We start from the raw sequence: 21,054 nt of genomic DNA, 5'->3' as shown, positions 1-21,054 counted from the left end.
GGATTACAGGCATGTGCCACCACACCTGGCTATAAAATTTCTAAGTAAATTTTTAAAAGAAACATTTCATACCTTTAACTCCATAGGAACTTTTGTTTGGCAGATCTGGGGTTGTGTTGTGACCATGTATTGCCAGTTCTGTGGATCAATATAAAATGGAAATTTTTAACATAACAAAACAATGAAAGCAATCATAAGAGCAACTGAATTGCACATAAAAGAAAGTGTCAAAACTAAGTACAGTAGACCCCATCTGTAGTTTCAATTTCTGTGGTCAAACAAATTCTAAAAATATTAAATGGAAAATTCCACAGCCGGGCGAGGTGGCTCACACATGTAAACCCAGCACTCAGGAGGCTGAGGCAGAAGGATTGTTGCAAGTTCGAGATCAGCCTGGACTACAAAATGACCTTAAGGCCAGCCTGAACTGTACAGTAAGACCCTGTCTTAAAAAGACAAAAAAAGAAAAAGAAAAAAGAAAGAAAGAAAATTCAACATAAACAAGTAGAATCTACATATTCACATAACTGGATTTTTTGTTTCTGGGTGGGGGGAGGGTTGGACTTTTTGAGATGGGCTTCACGTTGGCTTGAAACTCAGTGGTCTTCTTGCCTTTTTTTTTTTTTGGTGGTACTGCGATTGAACTCACAACCTTGCACTTGTCAGGCAGGCGCTTATGTGCTGAGCTAAATCCCCAGCCCCGGTCCTCTTGCTTTAGCCTCCTGAATGCTGGGATTACAGGAATGTGCCACCACCACCAGCTCACTTAACTTGTTAAATGGCATACTAACTTATTATTAGCTGTCATTATCAATCCTTTATTGTATCTAGTTTGTAAATTAAATTTCATCATAGGTATATACGAGCAAAAGCTATGCATGTGTGCACACGTGCATGCGCGCGCGCGCGCGCACACACACACACACACACACACACACACACACACACACACACAAACACACACATGACAAGATTTGATACTCTCTGCAGATCTCCAGTTTCAGGCCTTCACTGAAAGTCTTGGAACACATCCCTCACAGACAAGGTGGTGTCCGACTGTGGTGCTGACAAACTGTTGAAGGATAGAGAAACTTGCTACAGTCTACACTGTGATAGGACACCATGGCTCTAGCAATGCTGCCTTGTGCTGATGTCTCCTGACCACGCAAGTTACACCATCTATCACTGTTCTCAATGACCATATGAACCAGACTTCCTTCCTGTCTGAGTTTTCCAATCATGCAGGGCATCTTTTTGAGACAGGGTCTCACTATGCAGTTCAGGCTGGCCATGAGCTCATTTTGTAGCCCAGGCTGGTCTCAAATACATAATGATCTTCCTGCCTCAGCCTCCTAAGTGCTGGGATTATAAGCGTGAGCCACCACGCCAGGGATGTTTTCCAATTTTCTGACAGGTTTTTTGTTTTTGTTTTTTAGCAAGTTTAGATATTCACATTTATAAATTAAGATTACATACCGGTTTTTCCAGCTTGATTAATGTTTTCCTTGTAGCAATAACAGATTCCTGATTATTCTACTGTCAAAAGTCAGATTTCTGAGCCTATATACAGGGCTAGGTAAGGACTGATCTCAGAAATCCACCTCATAAACAAGACAGTATTGAGACCTCTGAAGAAACAGCCAGTACTCCACCCACTAAGACATACCCTTCAACTGTGTTTAAAACAAATTCATTTTGTTAAATAAAAGTTACTCACCAAAAAATCTATTCTAACAAGACCAAGGCAAAGGAGTGGAATAAATTGAAAAGAAGAAAAAAGAGGAAAAGCATGAGCGGGCACAGCTAAACTGCTAAGTAACTAAACATTCTATTCCAGCACCCTTTTCTCTTTTCTTTTTCTTTCTTTCAGATAGGGTCTTGCTGTGTAGTTCAAGCTGTTCTTAAACTCATTATGTATCCCAGATTGGGCTCAAGCTCATGGCAATCTTCCTGCCTCAGCTTCCTGAGTACAGGGACTACAGATGTATGCCGCCTCACCTGGTTTCCTTAATTCTGTCATATCAGGGAGGAAAAAGCCACTATAAATATCGCATATGGGCCAGCTGTGATGGTACAAACCAGCCTGAACTACATAGCAAGACCTGGTCTCGAAAGGAGAGAGGGGAGGGAAACAGGAGAGAGAAGAGATCAAACGTGTTTTCATTCCATTTTCATTAAAACCTAGGGCTAGGAGTATAAGGATGTAAGATGAAGGTGCATTTTCCCCTCAGACACAGAGATAGGGGGATGGAAGGATGGATGGATGGATGGATGGATGGATAGATGGATAGAGATCCAGTTATTCCACAGTCTTCACTAGCAACTTGATATTTCTTTTAAAGCTATTTTAATACAAGAATGAGAGTAACTTATTCCTTGTATTTCCCTGATGAGTACTTGTATTTGTCTGATAACTGATGAATATGTTTTTGGGGGCTCATTTACCATTTTAAGTGTATAACTCAGCTGTGTATTCACAATGCTGGTTGAAAACCATTACCACTATCAATTTCCAAAAATTTTTCCCTTTTTTGCTCATTTTTAACTCTTCTTTGGGGGGGATTTTATTAATTACTACGTTGGGCTATTTCTTTATTTCCAAATTCATTCATTATCAAGTATGGACTTTGTAAATATCTTCTCACTGACCACAGCTTGCCCCTTCACTTAATTATTCTTACTCCCTCCCTCTGCCCTCTCCCTCTCTTTTTCTTTACAAATTAGAGTTTATATTGGAAATAAGAATAGCTCCTGGATTTTCAGGAGGGATCCCAAACAGAGTAAGCACATGGTCCCCTGATCCAGAACTAATTATAGATAAACAGAGCACAGGAATTACATGTGTAGTGGCCACCTAATCAGAGGTGGCTGTTTTATTTTCTTTAGAAGAACATAATTTTAAATGTTTGATAAAATCCAGTGTGTCAAAATTTTCATCATGACTCAAGTTTATTGACATCTAAATTAAAAAAAGTCTTTGTCAAAGCTCAAATCATTAAGATTTCCACTGTATGAAAGGGAAAAAGAAAAGTTAAATACATAAATACACACACACACACACACACACAAAGATAGTTACACTACTGCTATTAGTTCATTGTTTGATCAATTTTTCATGCCTGTATAAGTACTTTGAAGATAACAATACACAATGTACTAACTATTGTTAGTACCCTCCTACAATCTCATTTGAAATTTTGTGCCATTGTTTTTTGTTGTTGTTCTTGTTTTTCCAGTACAGGAATCAAACTCACGACTGCACACTTGCAAGGTAAGTACTTATGCCGCTGAGCTAAATTCCCTGCCCCTGTACCATTGTTTTTATTGGGGTTTTTTTCCTTTAAAACAAAACAAAAAAAAAAAAAAAAAAAGACTTGCAATGTATTTCCATTGTGAGTTTCATATTTAGGTCTATTATGTACTTAAGAGTTAATTCTTTTATACATAATATAGCACCAAATTGCCTTAAAACTTCTGCTAAAATCAATTAGACATACATGAGTATGTTTGCTTCTGGACTCAGTTGTTGATCTGTATGTCTCTATTTTAGCAATTGCATAATGTTCTGATTAACTTTTAGAGTAGGTTCTTAAGACCAAGAAATATGAATTTGAACTTTGTTATTTTTACAGTTATTTTGGTTAGCCAAATGTGGTGGTCCATCCCTATAATCCTCACAGTATTCAGAAGGCTGAGGCAAGAGGACTTCTTCATGTCTGATGCCAGCCTGGGCTACATATTTCAAAGCCAAACCAGACTACATGATTGAGACGCTGTCTCAAAAAACGAAAAAATTGTATTCATAATCACAAAATCTTGGCTATTACAGTACCCTCCCTTTTCAAAAAAATTTTAGAATTTTGATTGGAATTATGCTCAAGGTATAGATAAATCTGAGGAGAAACAAAATTTCAACAATACTGACTACTTCAATGAATAACAAAGAACATATCCCACTTTTGGGGGGTTTTCTTTGATTTTTCTAGCGATGCCATTAATTTTTAATACATAAATCTTAGACAGATATTAACAGATTTTGTCTCTCTTTTGCAAGACTGGGGTTAAACCCAGAGCCTCATATAAACAAAGCATTCACCCTACCACTGAACTACAGTCCAAACCCAACATGTTTTTTGTACTACCATAAAAGATTCTATTTTTTTAATTCATTATTTGAATTTGCAAATATTTACTGATGATATAAAATAACATTTCAATTTGAAAGGTGGCTATGGTTCTTTCTTTTGTAATAATGGGGATGGAACCCAAGGTATCTCACTGAGCTACATTCCCCCATCCTTTCATTTGATAGGGTGGGATCTACACTTGCAATCCTCCTGCCTCACCTTCCCAAAGAGATGAGATTACAGGCATGCAGCATTGTGTCTAGCTGGTGGTTACAATTCTATATACATTTAATACATATACTTGTGTTTCTAAGAAAGAGTAAATTCCATCATATGTAAGTTAGCCAACAAATTTTTAAAAAGACATCAGTGGAGAGACTTTTCACATGACAGACCATTAGAGATTAATAAATTCAAAGACACTTAGTTTAGACTAAAGTTTACAGGGGCTAAGGATATAGCTCAGTAACAGAATCCTTACACAGCATGCATAAGGCCCTGGTTTCAATCCCCATCACTAAGGTTTACAATAATGAGACTTGGCATGCCTGTAATCCCAGCGACTTAACATGCTGAGGAAAATTTCAAGGTCTGTTTGGACAACTTAGTGAGATCCTTTTTTAAAATAAAAATGAAAAGCCAATGGCAGTGCACACACCTGTACTCCCAGCACTTTGGAGGCTGAGGCAGGAGGATCACAAGTACAAGTCCCACCTGAGCAACATGGCCAGACCCTGTCTCAAAATAAAAAACAAAAATAAGGGTTGATGATGATCTCAGTGGTAGAGTGCTTCACTAGTATGTGCGGGCCCTGCCACGCCCTCCCCACCAAAATAAACTAAAATCCCTTTGCTAATACTGTCTTACATTTTTTCTAGGCAAAGTCTGTTGATCTTACATATATTCAGGTTCACTTGTTTTATGAAGTCATTATCAATTTTGTTTACCATTTTCTGTTTGATGAGTTACAGAAATACATCTGGCTGAGCATAGTAGGTACACACTTGTAATCCCGGCACTCAGGAAGCTGAAGCAGAAAGATTTCAAGATCGAGTCCGGCCTGGGCTACATAAGCAAGTTAAGGACAGCCTGCACTACATAGTGAGACCCTGCCTCAAAACAAAACAGGTATGCACCAGTGCTGCCCCCGACTGACGCATTTTGAAATTTTGTTGTAGCATTCTTTCTTTATATCCTAGAATAAAATGGACTTGAAAAAACAAAACAACACAAACCAGTTGTGGTACTTCATACTTCGTACCATGTTTACTCCCTCACTATTCTATCATCAGTATACAGAGCAATGAAAGGCTTTTTTCCCTATGCCTTCTCATCGCTACTTGCACTTTTGCAGTCTAAACCTATTACGGCTTATATTTGAAGTGTACCCCAAAGTCCCACACACTCAAGTAGGGCTTTTAAGAGTTGGCTGGATCAGCCTGTGATAACTGGACCAGACCACTGACTAACTTAGTTATAGACAGTAGGATTACTAAAGAGGGAAGCCACACCCTGGGTGTGGGTAGTACCAACCAAATATTGGCTTATAGACCTGATGAAATATAAAAACAAAGGAGCTGGGCATGGTGGCACACACCTGTGATCCCTGTAGGGAGGCTGACACATGAGGACTGCTGCAAGTTTCAAGCCAGCCTAGGCTCCATTAGTGAGTTCAAGGTCAACTGGAACATAGAGTCTCAGAAAACCAAAAACAAACAAACAAAAAACAATAAACAGAAGGAAAGAATAAAGGCAGGCTTGTGCTTCCTGTTTGCCATCCCATGAACTGTTTTTCCTTTCCTACGCCACCCTACCTTAGAGCCAGCCTGCTGTGGACTGAAACTTCTACAAACCGTGAACTAAAATAAAACCTTTCATCTTTTACTTGTGGGTGTTGGGTATTTTGTCTCAGCAACAAAAAAGTAATCAAAATAAAACAGAGCTCCAATACAGTAACATTCAAAAGCAGTAAAATCAAACACTTCTTTCTCCTCCTGAGTACTCAAGATTTAACTGGGGGGGGGCCTTCACAATAAAATACATACCCATTCCTTTTCATTTTCTATTTTAAGGCAGGTCACACTAAGTCACGAAACTCTAACTAGATTTGAACTTTCAATGCTTTTGCCACAGCCTCCCAGAGTGCTTGATTATTCTGGGTTAAGACTGGGTAGGTCTCACTGTGTAGGTCTGGTTGGCTTTGAAGTCACTACATAGTCCAGGCTAACCTTGAACTCATCTTCCTGCCTCACCTTCCCAAGTGCTGGGATTTCAGGCATGTGCCACCATGCCCAGCTAGAGTGCTAGAATTGTAGGTATACACCACCACACCCTGCTAAGACAAAGAACTTTTATTTTGTTCTGGAAGGAAAACATTCAACATAACTCCATTAACAGTAATAAATGGCCAAATTTAGTAGATATGCTTTATCTGCTTATGAAAATTTCCGTGCACTGCAGGAAACTTTCTTTTTAAAAATTCATGAATGGATGTTTAATTTTGCCAAATGCTTTTCCTTAGTAAAATGCTAAGATGAATTTTCTTCTTAATTCTGTCAAGTGGGCCGGGTGTAGTGGGGTCACACCTATAATCCCAGCACTCAGGAAGCTGAGATACTAGGATTGCTATAAATTCAAGGCCAGCCTGGGGTACACAGTCAGTTCAAGACCAACCTGAACTACACAGTGAGGCGCTATCTGGAAAAAAGAAATAGCTGTCAAGGAGATAAAAATAGTCATGTGTTTCTACTCACAGTATCTGTAACTGTGTGTACATGTGCATGTGTGTGTGTGATACTGGATGGTGAGCCAGAGCCTTTACATTGAGTCACATCCCCAATCCGTTTTTAGTTTATACTATGAGGCAGAGCCTTCCTAAACTGTCGAGGCGAGACTCAAATTCAGAGAGTACACATATGTATTTGAACCATACCCAGCTCAAATTCCACTTTTAGAAGTATAAAACTAAATAGTTTTTAGTATAATGGCAATATTTTTAAACATCAGAACAGTCTCCTCACTCTTAAAATAAATTTGAATCTGGGCATGGTGGTACACAACTGTAATTCCAACACTAGGAGGCTGACACAGGAGGATCACTATAAATTAGAGGCCAGCCCGGGCTACAAGGTGAGGTCAAGGCCAGTCTGAACTGTATCATGGGACCCTATCTCAAAAAGACTAAATAAACACACCAATACATTACTTCCTATTATCATCAAGTTTTCCCCACCCGAGGTAGCTGAGAATCTATTTTCTGTTTTTACGGGTTTGCCCAATCTGAACATTCAAACTCACTGAGTCACAAAATACAAAATGTGATCTTTTGTAACTGACAGCAAATTATTTTATTTAGCACATGTGATCTATGGTTGATTCATAACGTAAGATACAGCCTTCATTTTTTAATGATTAAACAATATCCTTTTAAATAATCCTTCTTTCAATTACTAATCCACTGTCAATGGATTATTCTTACTTTTTGATAATTATAAATTGTACTGCTGTAAACATTTCTATATAATGTTTTAATAGAACCTATGCCCTTCCAGTCTCTTGGGTTTGTATCTATAAATTGACAGATTTTTAAAGCCTAAATAAATTTGAATATCAAGAATAAATTTAGTATGGCCATGATATATTAGAATTTTTCCATCTTACTAGACTCTATTTTGTAATATTTTAGTTTAAGATTTTACCAAGAGTGAGATAAGACTAACCTCAAAGTGGCTGTTACAAATCATGCATGGTGGTGCACATCTATAATCCCAGCACTTAGACAAGCCTGGGCTGCAAAGTGAACTCAAGGCAGCCTGAACAACATAGTGAGACCTTGTATCAAAAAGACAAACAAACAACAACAGAAACAAATTTGTTGTCACACATAGTATACTGCTTTTTTCTGGGGGCCTGCAGGAGGATTTGCTGGGGATGACACCCAAGGCCTTCCATGTTAGGCAAATGCTAACCTGGATAACAAAATTTATTGATAAAGTATATTCTTATAATCTTCTAATATCTACCCACCTCTATATCAAAGATTTATTTTCTCACTCCTAAACCACTTTTATTTTGTTGTTTTGTACTGGGAATTGAACCCAGGGCTTCATATGGAATTGCATTCCTAGACCTTCTTATTTTGAGACAGTCCTAAACCACTAAATTGCCCAGGCTAGGCTGAAATTTGCCTCATGCCTCAGCCCCTCAGAATGCTGGGATTATATACCCATGCACTACAGTGGGTATAATACTATGGGTTTGGGCTTCCTAAAACCAATTACTTAAGCTTCTTCACTTTCCGGTTACAAATCTCACAAAAAAAATCGATTTTATTAGTGTCTTCAAACAATTACATATTTTTATTAATGCTCTGTATAGTATATCTATTTCTAGTACAATAATTGTACACCTGGGATAGTGGCTCTGTTTTACTTTTGGGCCAAAATTTATGTTACAGATGTTTAGTTTTTGACAATTTATTGAGCTACATTTTTGTAGCCTGGGTTATAGTTCATTTTTGTTTTATTTTTTGAGACAGTTTTTGTTTTGTTTTTTGAGATAGTTCATGCTGGCCTCAAACTAAATCTTCTAGCCTTGACCTCCCAAATGCTGGGATTACAGGTGGCCACTACCATGCCTAGCTTATATTTCATTTATTAAATGCTAAATACATTATAAATACAATCTCAGTACTATATGTATATTATCATGAATCAATCCTCTGAAAAGTTTTATGTAATAAAGTATCAACAATGAATTTCCCATGAATTTCCAAAAATAATCTGGTAACAGGAAGATACAGAAAAAATTGCCAAAGTAGTAATATCCTAATACTATTTATCATCTAACACTTTATCTGGCAAAATTTTGGTGTCCAACAGTAAGAATGCTAAGCACTTTCAATAAAATACCTCATACAAAATTCTATGTACTGTATCTTTGACACACTGCAATAGCAGTATGGCTTTGCACTGATTTGTGCAGATTACAGTTTCTCACAGTATGACAGGAAAAGTCTAATTTTTCACTATCAATGAGATTTTCTCGAAAGGGGGAGGTTCATTACAGATCCCAAGTGTGCCTGAATTTAATGATCCTCTTCCCTAAGCCACCTGAGTGCTGGAATTACAGGCATGTGCCACCATATTCAGCTATCAATGAGATGTTTAAGTGAGAGACTTTGAAGCTAAGAAACAAAATAGGAGAGTAGTGTGCATTAGCACACTTAGGCTTCACCTTTGCATGATAATGTAAGACTCCTAATATCTCCAATATTTAAAACCCACCTCTGAATTGGTGGTCCAGCTCTGTGGTAGATCATTTTACCTAGGATGCCTAAGACCCTGAGTTTGATCCTCAGTACTACAAGAAAGAAAGAAAATAAATACCCTTCTGAAAAGAAGATAGTAATACTTACCTGATCCTTCATTTGCACCATTCTGAGCAGCTTCCCAAACTACTACTTTTGTAGAATCTGAATAGTCTGCAGGATTAAATGTGCTGGAGTTTGAAATACAGAAAAAAATAAAAGCAAATGAAGCCAGCTGCAAGTAATTGAAAATGATTTTCCCCACCAAGCAAGCTTAATCTAACAACCATTGTAAAAGGCTTATCCTCTCCTTCCATTATGGCTAATTCTTTTAATCACCAGGATGCAGAGCCTCTAAAAAGGTGAGGGTGCCTAGGAATCTACTATATAATCCGGCATAACGGCCTTATTTTCCACAATGTGGCCCTCTGCATTGTAAGGCAGTCCTAAAATTTGCAGTCTTTTCAAGACAAAATAGGGCCATGGATGCAGATCAGCGGCTCAGCACCTGCCTGACAAGCGCATGGTCCAGGGTCTGATTTCCGGAACAAAACATGCACTAATGGAAAGTTCCACTGACTACTAAGACCACTAGTAAACAAGACTTTTCTTCACAAGTCAGAATCCAAGTCTGGCTTTAAAATTTTTATAACAGAATTGTATCTCCCTTTATAGATAGAAGAAAATGGATATGGATTTTTTTTCCACCTCTCCGTTATGGCATAATGTGAAACATCTCCTCAAAGTCTCGTGTTCAAAGGTGTAGGCTTTTGAAAAATGATTGGAACTAGACATGATGGCGCACTCTTATAATCCCAGTACTCAGGAGGCTGAGGCAGGAGGATCATTGGGAGTTCAATACCAGCCTGGATTACAAAGTGAGCTCAAGGTCAGCCTGAACTACATAGTGAGACCCTGGCTCAAATAGACCAAAAAAAAAAAAAGTGTTTAGATTACGGGGTTGCTATTCTTATTAGTGGATTAATCTACTGATGAATTCATAGCTGAATGTGCCGTTATGAAGTAGGGCAGGAGTTACAAGGGAATGACCTGGAATGGTATATTTTTAACCCTGGTTCCTCCCTTTGATCTTAGCTTCCTGACTGCCATGGGTCAAACAGCTTTTCTCTGCCATGCCTTTTCAACCACACCAATTCTGCCACAGCTTTCCAACATGCCCCTCCACCGTGCCATTTCTGCCTTGGAGCCAGCCAATGATGGACTAAATCCACTGAAATCATGAACCCAAATAACTCTTTCCCTTACGTTGAGAGTGTTGGATATTCTGTCCCAACAATAAGAATGACTAAAATGGCTCTCCCTGGTTTTCGGTTTATTTGTTTGTTTGTTTTCCTGTAAGGTAGAATCTCACTTTTGCTGTTCAGGCTGACCCTGAACACACAGCAATCCTCCAGTCTCAGCACACCACTATGCTCAGCTAACCCTTTTTATTTTCATTAAAACCCTAAATTAGAAAACTGGACACCTATAAGGAATTTAGATTCAGAGGTCTCACATTGGCTAAAGTAGATACAACCTAAACTCTTCACAAACACAAAATAAACTGAAAAATTCATAAACTAGTTTAACAACAGGGTCGGTATATCCTTGAACTGGCTTAGGTAGCCGAGGCTGGCCTTGAGCTGACAGCAATCCTCTTGCCTCAGCCTCCTCAGTGCTGGAATTACAGGCATTTCCCAACAAGCCCAGTTCTCCCTTTATTTTCATTCCTCCTTTTTCCTCAGATAGCTCCGTTGAAAAACAGAAATGGCAGGTGGCACTATCACTTCTAGTAGGCATTGCTTCCCAGAGTGCTTCCCTAAAAGTTATGGAAACGACAGCCTCTTTATGGCATTAATGTACTTCCGTAAGATTTTTGTTGTTTTGATGTTGTACTAACGAACAAACTCAGGAATGCTCTACCATTGAGCTGTATCCCCACCCCCCCTTTAACTTTTATTTTGAAACAGTGTCTTGCTAAATTGCCTGCCCTACTCTCAGAATTGCAATCCTCCTGCCCCTGTCCTCTGCAAGTTGGGCTTGCATGCATGTATCACTACATCTGCCCACAAATAAATAAAATAGAAAGACTGATTGGGGGGCTGGGGATTTAGCTCAGCGGCATAAGCGCCTGCCTTGCAAGCAGGCAGTCGTGAGTTCGATCCCTAGTACCGATAAATACGAAAAAAGACAAAAAAAAAAAAAAAAAGAAAGAAAGAAAGAAAGACTGATTGATTGACTGATTTTGGATACAGGGTCTCACTGCAGTTCAGGTTGGCCTTGAGCTTATTTTGTAACCCAGGCTGGTCTCAAAGTACCAACGATCCTCCTGCCTCAGCCTTCCAAGTGCTGGGATTACAGGCATGCACCGTAAGATTTAAGCTTGCCCATAAGATTTTTATTTTTTTTTTTTGGTACTGGGGATCCAACTCACAACTTCATGATTGCCAGGCAGGCCCTTAAGCCACTAAGCTAAATCCTCAGCCCTGCCCATAAGATTTTTAGAAACAACTTTTTTCTAAGAATCCAGTAAGAGCTAAAGTTTTAGAAGCAACAAGATGGGACAGAAAACAGAAACAATAAGCCATTAATTTTAGCACATGTTTAGTATACTCATTCTTTACTTCTGTAATTCAGGACAAAAATATCACTTTTACATGAATAAGCACTGCATGTAATTAACATTCAAAGACAAATGTTGGATTTACTAGCTCGTATGCAGTGGCTTTCAATTAGGTATAAAAATAATGCATACAAGCATATGTGCACAAACACACATACACCCCCAGGAACATGTAGCAATGTCTGTAGAGATTTTGATTGTCACATCAGGAGGAGTACAACTGGCATCGTAAGGAGAATAAAGGGTTGTTGCTAAACATCCTACAATACACAGAATAACCACTATTACAATGTACTAACCCAGCCCAAAATGCAAACAGTGCCAAGGCTAGAAGCCATGCTCTCATGCTTACTCAAATTTATTTATACTATTTTCACTTTTAACATTCTTTTCAAGTATAAAAAAATTTGATTCACAAAGGTAAACAGACTGGGGGCTGGGGATTTAGCTCAGCGGCATAAGAGCCTGCCTTGCAAGCAGGCAGTCGTGAGTTCGATCCCTGGTACCGATAAAAACGAAAAAGACCAAAAAAAAAAAAAAAAAAGGTAAACACACTGGGTACAGAACAGAGGACGGGAAACTATAATAAAGTAAGGGAGCTATAGTAAAGAAATAACTATGAAAATAGGATGGCTGTGACTTACCCCATGCTTTGGGCTGAGAACCTTCCTGTCCCTCTTCCTCTTCCTCGTCCAAAACCTTTTAAAAACAAAAACACAGGGTCAGGGGTTTAGCTCAGTGAAGTAAGCACCTGCTTGACAAGCGCAAGGTCATGAGTTTAATTCTTCAAAATAAAAAAAATTATAGTATACAATACTATGTATGTTCTACATAATCCTATCCTGTCTTCCTATACTCATCACACAAACATCGTGATTATTTCTATCCTGTTATTAACTTTAGAAGGAGTAAGGGAGGGGAGGAAAGAAAAACAGAGAAGGGAGAAAAGTAGAGGAAATTAGTGTGTGACTCCTCAAAAATTTTAAGCAGATTTTCTGAGAGCCAGAATGCAACACTTGCATATGACCCTTAAAAAAACAAAAAACAAAAAAGGCAACCAACGACCCACAGTAAGGCAGATCCCACCTGCAGACATTTCCCTGACTCCCAAAAATGTGCACCCCAAAGAGAATCAGACAAGCTACCTGAGTCTAACCTAGGAGGGTAGAATGCAATCCGTTTCTCTCTACACTAAGAAGAAAAAAAGGTTGGCTAACAGCCAGCTGTGCCAGAAACTATGTACACCTCCCAAGTTGTAACATGCAGATTAAAAGATACTGGCTAGTTCTAAAGTTTTTATACTGATGAAATTCTTTGATTTTTTTTTTTTTTCTTTTAGGTTTTTTGTGATAGAGTCTCACTCTATTTCGGCTGGCCTTGAACTTGCAATGATGCTCCTGCCTCAACTTCCCAAATGCTGGGATAACAGACATGCACCATCACACCTGGTGTTCAAATTCCTTCAATTCTGAAGGCTGTTTCAATGATATATAGATACTACTATCCAAGGACACCCTGAACTCCATAGCAAGACCCTGTCTCAAAAAAAACAAAGGTAGTGTTTTCCTGATTTTATTATTGTAATACAGTTCTACAACACAAGATCTATATTACACACTCATATGAATGTGAGGAATATGAATAAATGTCATTAGGTCTGCAATTTACAATAAATTTTTAAGGAAAAAATGGTACGGTAAATGTAATAAAATATTAAAACCCAGGACCTGAGTAAATGGAATGAATTATTGTAACCTTTTATTTCAAGATAGTATGTACTACACTGCAGAGCATTTCTGAACATATTTCTTAAGTAAATAAGTATTTCTTTTGTGAAAAAAATTAAGTTCCTTCCTATCTTGGACCCTTTACACTAGCTCTTCCTTTGACAGAGTATTGTTGCTTGATTTTCATTTACTTTCTCTTTCCTCAGCTTCCCAAAGCAACGCAAAAAACTTGAGGCATCAGGCTAACAGATGCTCCTTGAGAATATGCTGTTGCGTGAAATAAATCAGACACAAGGTTAAATATTGCACAATTTCTCTTACATGAGAAACTCCAAATATATGTATGTATACACAAAGGACAAAATAGAAGACAAAGGGCTGGGGATTTAGCTCAGTGGCATAAGCGCCTACCTTGTAGGCACACAGTCGTGAGTTCAATCCCCGGTACCAAAAAGAAAAAAAGTTAAAACAGAAGACAAATAGGCTTTGGGGAGGAAAAGGTATTAAAACGAGTTCCTTACCTTTAAGGAGTAAAAGTAACTTGGTAAATATCTTAATAAAAAAATAGTAGCCATGAGTTAAGAGAGAGACAGACAGACAAATAGGAAGGAAGTTTCAATACCTCCCTGTATTATCTACTCTGTTGTTTCAAAGTTATTTTAAGATAAATGATGATCTGTTATCCAAAAATGTAAAGGAGACCTAATGACACATGATCACATTATTGATTATTTTCTAAGCCAAATATTGCTCTTCAACAACAAAACATAAATTCAAACACTTAAAAGTACGATAATGTCACTATATAAGAAATAACTCAGCTGTTCAAAAATTTAAGCCAAACTCAAAGACAAATGTCATAGTTCTCCTCAATATATGGACTTTAAAAAAAGTCAAAACTGCAGGAAGACTTACCAGAGATGAAGAAGGAAATACACAGATGGGGCGGGGGCATAAAGACAGCTGATGGGGAATTAGATATATTTTGCCCACTGGAAAGCCCCAAAAGGTAAAACTGAGGAGGCCATGGTGGGGGACACATGTGAAAATGATCAAAGTAAGTTATGTGCATGTTTTGCAAAAATGAAATCTGTAGGGTCAGGGATTTAGCTCAGTGGTATATGCACCTGCCTGGCAAGCACAAGGTTATGAGTTTGATCCCTGGTATCCAAAACAAAACAAAACAAAAAAAAAGACTGAAATCCATTAACTTGTACAACCAATATTAATTAGTAAAAAAAGTTGTGGAAAGAAGTAAGTCTCACATAATCTAATATTTACACTGAGAATGTCATTTCCAATTCATAAACACATTGTGCTATACCACAGAAACAAGAGTGCTATGCCATGAATTCCATATGAAAAATGTTAATCTATTTATAAAGCACATGCAAAGTTACACAAAACAACAAATAAAAGTGGTGAGCTTCACTAAATTTTGGATTATCTTGGAGCCACTAAATATACCAAGACTATGCCACGTGTGGTGGCACACATTTGCAATTCCAGCACTGGGGAGTCTGAGGCAAGAGGATCAATGCAGGTTCGAGGCCAGCCTAGGCTACATAGTGAGTTCTATGCAAGACTGAATTACATAGGCCCTGTCTTAAAAAAAATAAATAAAATTAAAAGGCTGTGGGTGGGCTCAGTGGTAGAGCACTTAGCTAGCATCTAGCATGTGCAAGGTCCTAGAGTTTACTTCCCAGCACTATGAGAGGCAGGGTATTCCCTATGAAACAATACACTTCTAACTACGTTTCCTGCCACTGGTTGCAAGAACTCCAGTGCAGATTATTCCCTTGCCCATGACAATAATATGTGTAGGGAACCCTAACACAGACATACTCCTTGCTTGTAGTTATTTGTTTGTCTTTTTGGATGCAGAATTTCATTACATGGTTCAGGCTGACCTTGAATTCACTATGTAGCCCAGGCTGACTCCGAACTCACAGTGATCCTCTAGTCTCAACCTCCCGAGTGCTGGGATTACAAACTGTGTAGCACCACGCCCAGCTTTCCTTTAAGATTTTACAACCCTAGACCCATACACATCAGGAAGATCCTAGAAAAGCTCAGCAGGACTGCCCAGAACCTGTTACCACAGAGATACATAACTTTCTGGCAGCATACTAACCTGATATTTTAGTAATGTAGTCTTTTTTTTTTTTTTTTTTTTCAGACAGTCTTGCTATGTAGTCCAAACTGGCCTTGAACTCATTATGTAGCTCAGGCTTGCCTCAAATTTGTGTTGATCATCCTTCCTCAGTCTCCTGAGTGCTGGGATGATAGGCATGTACCACCATGCCTGGCTAAAGTCTACCAACTTATCAACGAGAGCCCCTGGCCCTTAGAGGTTCACACTCATAAAGTGGCCAGGCCCTGTGCTCTGCATCATTGGTTCAGATTTGATAACTCTTGGGGATGAATGTTAGAACAAGTCACCTCCCAATATATAGGTGTCTGATGATTGTCTCAGACAAAGATGACCACCCATGTTGTTATCTGTGAGACTTCATCAGTTTCACAACACAGCACCAACTTGGGATATTCATCTTTCCCCACAAACTAGGTTACCCCTACTTGAGCTTATGTAAGGTTTATCTTTGTTAGCCCTCTTTGAGACTACACCTCCCGTCTTACATATGGAATAAACTGCATAATGTTTTTCACCTGCGTAAGAAAAAAAGGCAAGACACAGGGCACAACTGCTGGAATCTGTAATCTCAGCTCCTTGGTAGACTGAGGCGAGACAAGAGGATCTCAAGATCAATGACAAACTGGGCAATTTAGCAATACCCTGACTCAAAATAAGTAAAGTGCTACATATGTACCATAGCACTCTCTCAGTTCCATCTCTAGTACCAGGGAGAAAAACAGGCTGGCAAGACCTTAGAGGGCAAAAGAGCAGTAATGCCAGATGCCATGGTGCAACTCTGCAGACTGAGGAGGATGAGAGGATCAAAAGATCAGGGCCATTCTAGGCAGTCAGCAAGACCCTACCTTAGAACAAAAAGTTAGAAAGGGCTGAGATACATAGTTCAGTGGCAGAGTGCCCCTGGGTACAATCCCCAGTAATGGGGGAGGCAGAAATGAAGAAAATCATCACAAAAGTAAGACATGACTTTTGTTTTGTTTTGTTTAGCTTATGTTTGTTCAAAGATAGTTTCTCGCTATGCACAGTGGCCTTGAACTCACTGTGTAGCCAAGGCTGGCCTTGAACTTGCAGTGATCTTTCTGCCTCGGCCTCCTCAGCACTGAGATTACAGGTGTACATGACCACACCAGGCAAGACATGATTTTAGGTCAAAATTTCAAGTTTTCTGGCCCTGAATCAAAGCCAGCAGCCATGCTGGGACCTGGAGCACCGGGAAACCAAGCAACCCTGCCGGTTTTGTTTTGTTGAACTTCACTATACATGAAAGTATGGACAGCTATTTTGAAGAGAACAAGAGACTCTGCGACAGGCATTAGTGACTTCCCTATTGTCTGGTCTTGAAGACCTAAAATGCCTTTCTCATTCTGTTCAGATCAGTTTTATACTGTGTTGTTTTGTATGAATTCTCTGTATGTGAAGACATGGACAACTATTTGGAAGAAAACAAGAAACAATATGATATTCAGTAGAGATCTTAGGTTGTCTAGCTTTGAAATTTGTATCTCTTACATTGCTTTCTTATGTCCTATTTTGTTCTGTTTTGTTGTGTTTAATTTTACCCCCTTTAAAATAAAAATAAATTTTTTTAAAAAATTCAAGTTTTAAACAATTCATAAAAAGAGCTTTCTTGACAGCATATGGTGGCATACAACTGTGATCCCAGCACTCAGGAGCCTGAAACAGAACTGCCCACATGAGCCATATAATAAACTCAAGGCTAACCCTGTACTATATTACAAGACCCTATCTCAAAAACAAACCGGAGATTTTCCCATTTCATCTGCAAACAACCAATAGGTTTCTTCAAAACTGCACAATCAAAATAGTTCATCCACAGTCATCAGTAAATGAATTTCAAGAAAAAGTACGCTGCCCTCCCTCCTTCCAGCTGCCCAGCAGCCTTGCCTTCTTCCGTCTGGTACCAAACATTTCCTTCCCAGCATTCCAGCTTACCTCGAACACGGGCTCGCTTGCCCAGGTCTGCAGTTTTGTCTCGCTGATTACAATCAAGTCCATTCTCTTCCCCTCTAACTAAAGAGGAAAAAACATAAAAATTTATTTTAAAAATTTTGTACATACTTTACCAGATACAATGCAAAAAGGGGGAAAAAAAGAGAGAGACAGACAGACATACTACAAGCCAAAGTTTAAACAAGTTCAGAAAACAGGAAAAATAAAGTGACACAAAAGTTGAATGGCAATATCTTGCACAATCCATAGGTGTAAATTCTGAAAAGAAAACACAGCAACTTGTCTTGCTTCTCCAGAGATTTACTCTAAAAGTAAGTTTGCTTTAAAAAAGAAAATCAATAAAAATTCAAAGTCAAAAAAAAAATTCAAATAGTCTCATTATGCAAGTACACAATATACCATAGAATTGGCTCGTTGGTTAAATTTAAAACTGTAAAGGCAATGAATAGCAAAATAACATATCAAGGCTGATGAGAGGGAGGGTAACGAAAATAAAAAGAAGCAAGATAAACCATATATAAGTACAAATTCCCTGTGATGAATACTATAATTATGTACATCTAAAATGTATTTTAAAATAAAACATTTTTAAGAAAACATACCAAGGAAAAACTGTGTCTTTGGAAAAACTGTTACAGACAGGCTTTTCCAGGATGGTGTCTAGTTTGTTTGACCAACATACCATATCTTCTTTGCCCACCTATACTGACACTGATGACTTTATATACAGGTATTTGATGAAAGATAATGGCATCAAGGCCCAGGGATCTAGCTCAGCGGCACAGCGCCTGCCAGGCAAGCACAAGGTCACAAATTCAATCCCTGGGACCAAAAAAAAGGCACTGGCACCACTTGCTCCTCTTTCCTTGTTCAGGGCTTCACTCACATGAGTCCCCAGTGAGGCATTCTTTGTAATGTATTTAATTTTGCCACACCCCTCTCTATAATCTTCAATCTTTCTGCCTTTGTCTTTAGATAATGCTGTTAAAATACGGCAGGTGAAAGTGCAACTCAAGTAAGTGGCTGAACATAAGCTCTGCATGAATAAGGCACTGAGTCCAACCCCTTCTGTCACCAAAAATGCTATGTAAAATATTTTATTTCACGTTTTCTATTTTCATATCCCACTCTACCTTCAGTAAGATAAAGTCTAGGGGGCAGTTTTCTGCTTCACTTATTTTGTTTCTCTCCCCCTTTTTTTTTTTTTTTTTTTTTTTTTAATACAGTCTCACTGGGTAATGTAGGCTGCCCTTGAGCTCCTGATCATCCTGCCTCAGGCTCCCAAGGGGTAGGACTGCTGGCCTATACCACCACGCTTTCCCTTTTATTCATATCTATATGTACATGACAGTATTCACTACATACTGAGTGCTCAATAAATATCTGTGGTATAAATGAGATAGCAAGTCTCTCGGACTACTGCCATGCCCAAACTTGGCTATAATCGATAGTATTGAGAAAATCCTGCACATTCAACAAGTTTCCTATCAATCCCTTGTATATACCAAGATTCATAAATGGATAAAAGAGCTTTATCTGCCAGCCAATCAACTTCCCTACATGTGTTTAAAATTAGAAAATGTACTTGATTCATACTGGAAGGCAATCTTAAGGCACCTGGTATAATAACCTACAGTCCAAGTCAGTGCTGATAAGCAATTGTATCACAGGTTCTAAGGAACTACTCAGGGGCAGCTCATTACTAGGGTGAACTATCAGATAAACAAGTTTCGCACTGAAAATGTGATTCTAAGAGCATTCTTTCAGCTTTTCAAAATGTATACAAAGTCTATACTTACTCTCTCTACCACGATTACTTCCTCTTCCTTTCCGGTTACCACGTCCACGAATTGCTTCTCTTTCGCTTCTCTTCTCTCTATTCTCTTTGTTTTCCGAACTTTCTTTTCCAAAGTTCTTTTTCTTCCCCCCGACAGTTTCCCACGAAGTCTATCAAAAAGAAGGGTTTTTTATTCAGTTATCATTTAATGTATACAATTATTGAGGATGTCACAGGAATCTTTAAAATTGCCCACAACTTGAAAAGTTGTTTGCCTTTTGTTTTTTTCCTCCACAGTTCTATCTTTTTATTTTAAAGGAAAAAAAAAATTATAGAATTTTATAATTCTAATTTCAAAATACAGAATTTCAAAACAATATAACAAGAGATTAGCAATGGTTCATATATTACATAATTATCTCCTAAGTAGTTACTCAGATTACAAGGTTTAGGCATGAAAAAATGATCAAACAATGAAAACACAAACAGTTCTGTTGGAAGAACTAACAGAGCTTAGTAGTATAATTATCCATCTTACATATGTATATATGTGTGCATATATATATATATATATATATATATTAATATCTTTCCCCTTCTTTCTTTTCTCCTTTCCCTCATCCCAGTTGTTTCCTTTTAAGCAGTTTCTTCCCCCTTCACTTTTATGTTATCTACCACTATATTTTGGATCCTATTCACTCTTTCAGTTTTTTACACGTGCAAGTCTGATTTATTTCATTGTGCTCTACTTCCTTGATAACACAGACAACAAACTTCTTCCTAAACCCATTATGCTATACAGTTCACAAATAATTACAGGTTATTAGCTGACCTGACAATAAATATACTGTATGTTTTCCCACCATAGTTTTCTTTGCTGACTTAAGTAAATGATGTTCAACATGGCACACATGCCTATAATCCTAGCACTCCAAGAGGCTGAAGCAAGAGGATCATAGCTTGGACAATTTAGCAAGGCCCTGTCTCAGAATGAAAAATAAAAAAGAAATTTGGGCTGAAGATTTAGCTCAGCAGCGTAGTGCTGGTCTAGTGAGGTCCTAATTTTGAATCCTGGTACCCAAACAAACAAAAAACACAGGGGCAAAGGATTTAGCTACATGGTGTAAGTGCCTGCCTGGCAAGCATGAGGTCATGAATTTGATCCTAGTACCAAAAAAAAAAAAGGGGGGGGGGGGACTGGACTGTAGCTCAGAGTAAAGTCCCCATATTGAGGGGAAAAAAGCTGACCAAATATTATATTCCCAAGCTCCTTCCCTATGCCACTTGTTATCGTTTGTGTCTAGGTGGCACTCCAAGCCTCATGCAGTCATGGAGGCAGCTGAATCTAGTGTTTGTGATTGGTTCA

The 21,054-nt window shown here is 38.4% G+C and overlaps 1 protein-coding gene across 14 annotated transcripts in view; it reads right to left on the bottom strand.

The window, feature by feature from the left end:
- Positions 1–21,054, bottom strand: part of Ubap2 (ubiquitin associated protein 2) — a 101,315-nt gene that overhangs the window by 33,982 nt on the left and 46,279 nt on the right. For 8 of the 14 annotated variants that reach the window (XR_010039824.1, XM_013153386.3, XM_013153385.3 and 5 more), the window contains 5 exons: positions 19,711–19,858; positions 17,894–17,971; positions 12,703–12,757; positions 9,544–9,626; positions 73–138 (listed from right to left, as the gene is read on the bottom strand). Coding sequence is in view for 11 of the 14 variants with exons in the window: in XM_013153386.3 (XP_013008840.1) it covers positions 73–138; positions 9,544–9,626; positions 12,703–12,757; positions 17,894–17,971; positions 19,711–19,858 (430 nt within the window). In the remaining 3 variants the exon portion in view is untranslated. Of the gene's footprint in view, positions 1–72; positions 139–4,785; positions 4,866–5,724; positions 5,824–9,543; positions 9,627–12,702; positions 12,758–17,893; positions 17,972–19,710; positions 19,859–21,054 lie in introns of those variants that run through there. The other 6 variants (XM_063226481.1, XM_063226486.1, XR_010039830.1 and 3 more) reach the window with 5 other exon arrangements.

This window comes from Cavia porcellus, unplaced genomic scaffold (assembly GCF_034190915.1).
Source record: "Cavia porcellus strain 051 isolate PalLab524CR breed Dunkin Hartley unplaced genomic scaffold, mCavPor4.1 scaffold_1, whole genome shotgun sequence".
NCBI lineage: Eukaryota > Metazoa > Chordata > Mammalia > Rodentia > Caviidae > Cavia > Cavia porcellus.
This window is presented reverse-complemented; position numbering and strand designations above follow the sequence as displayed.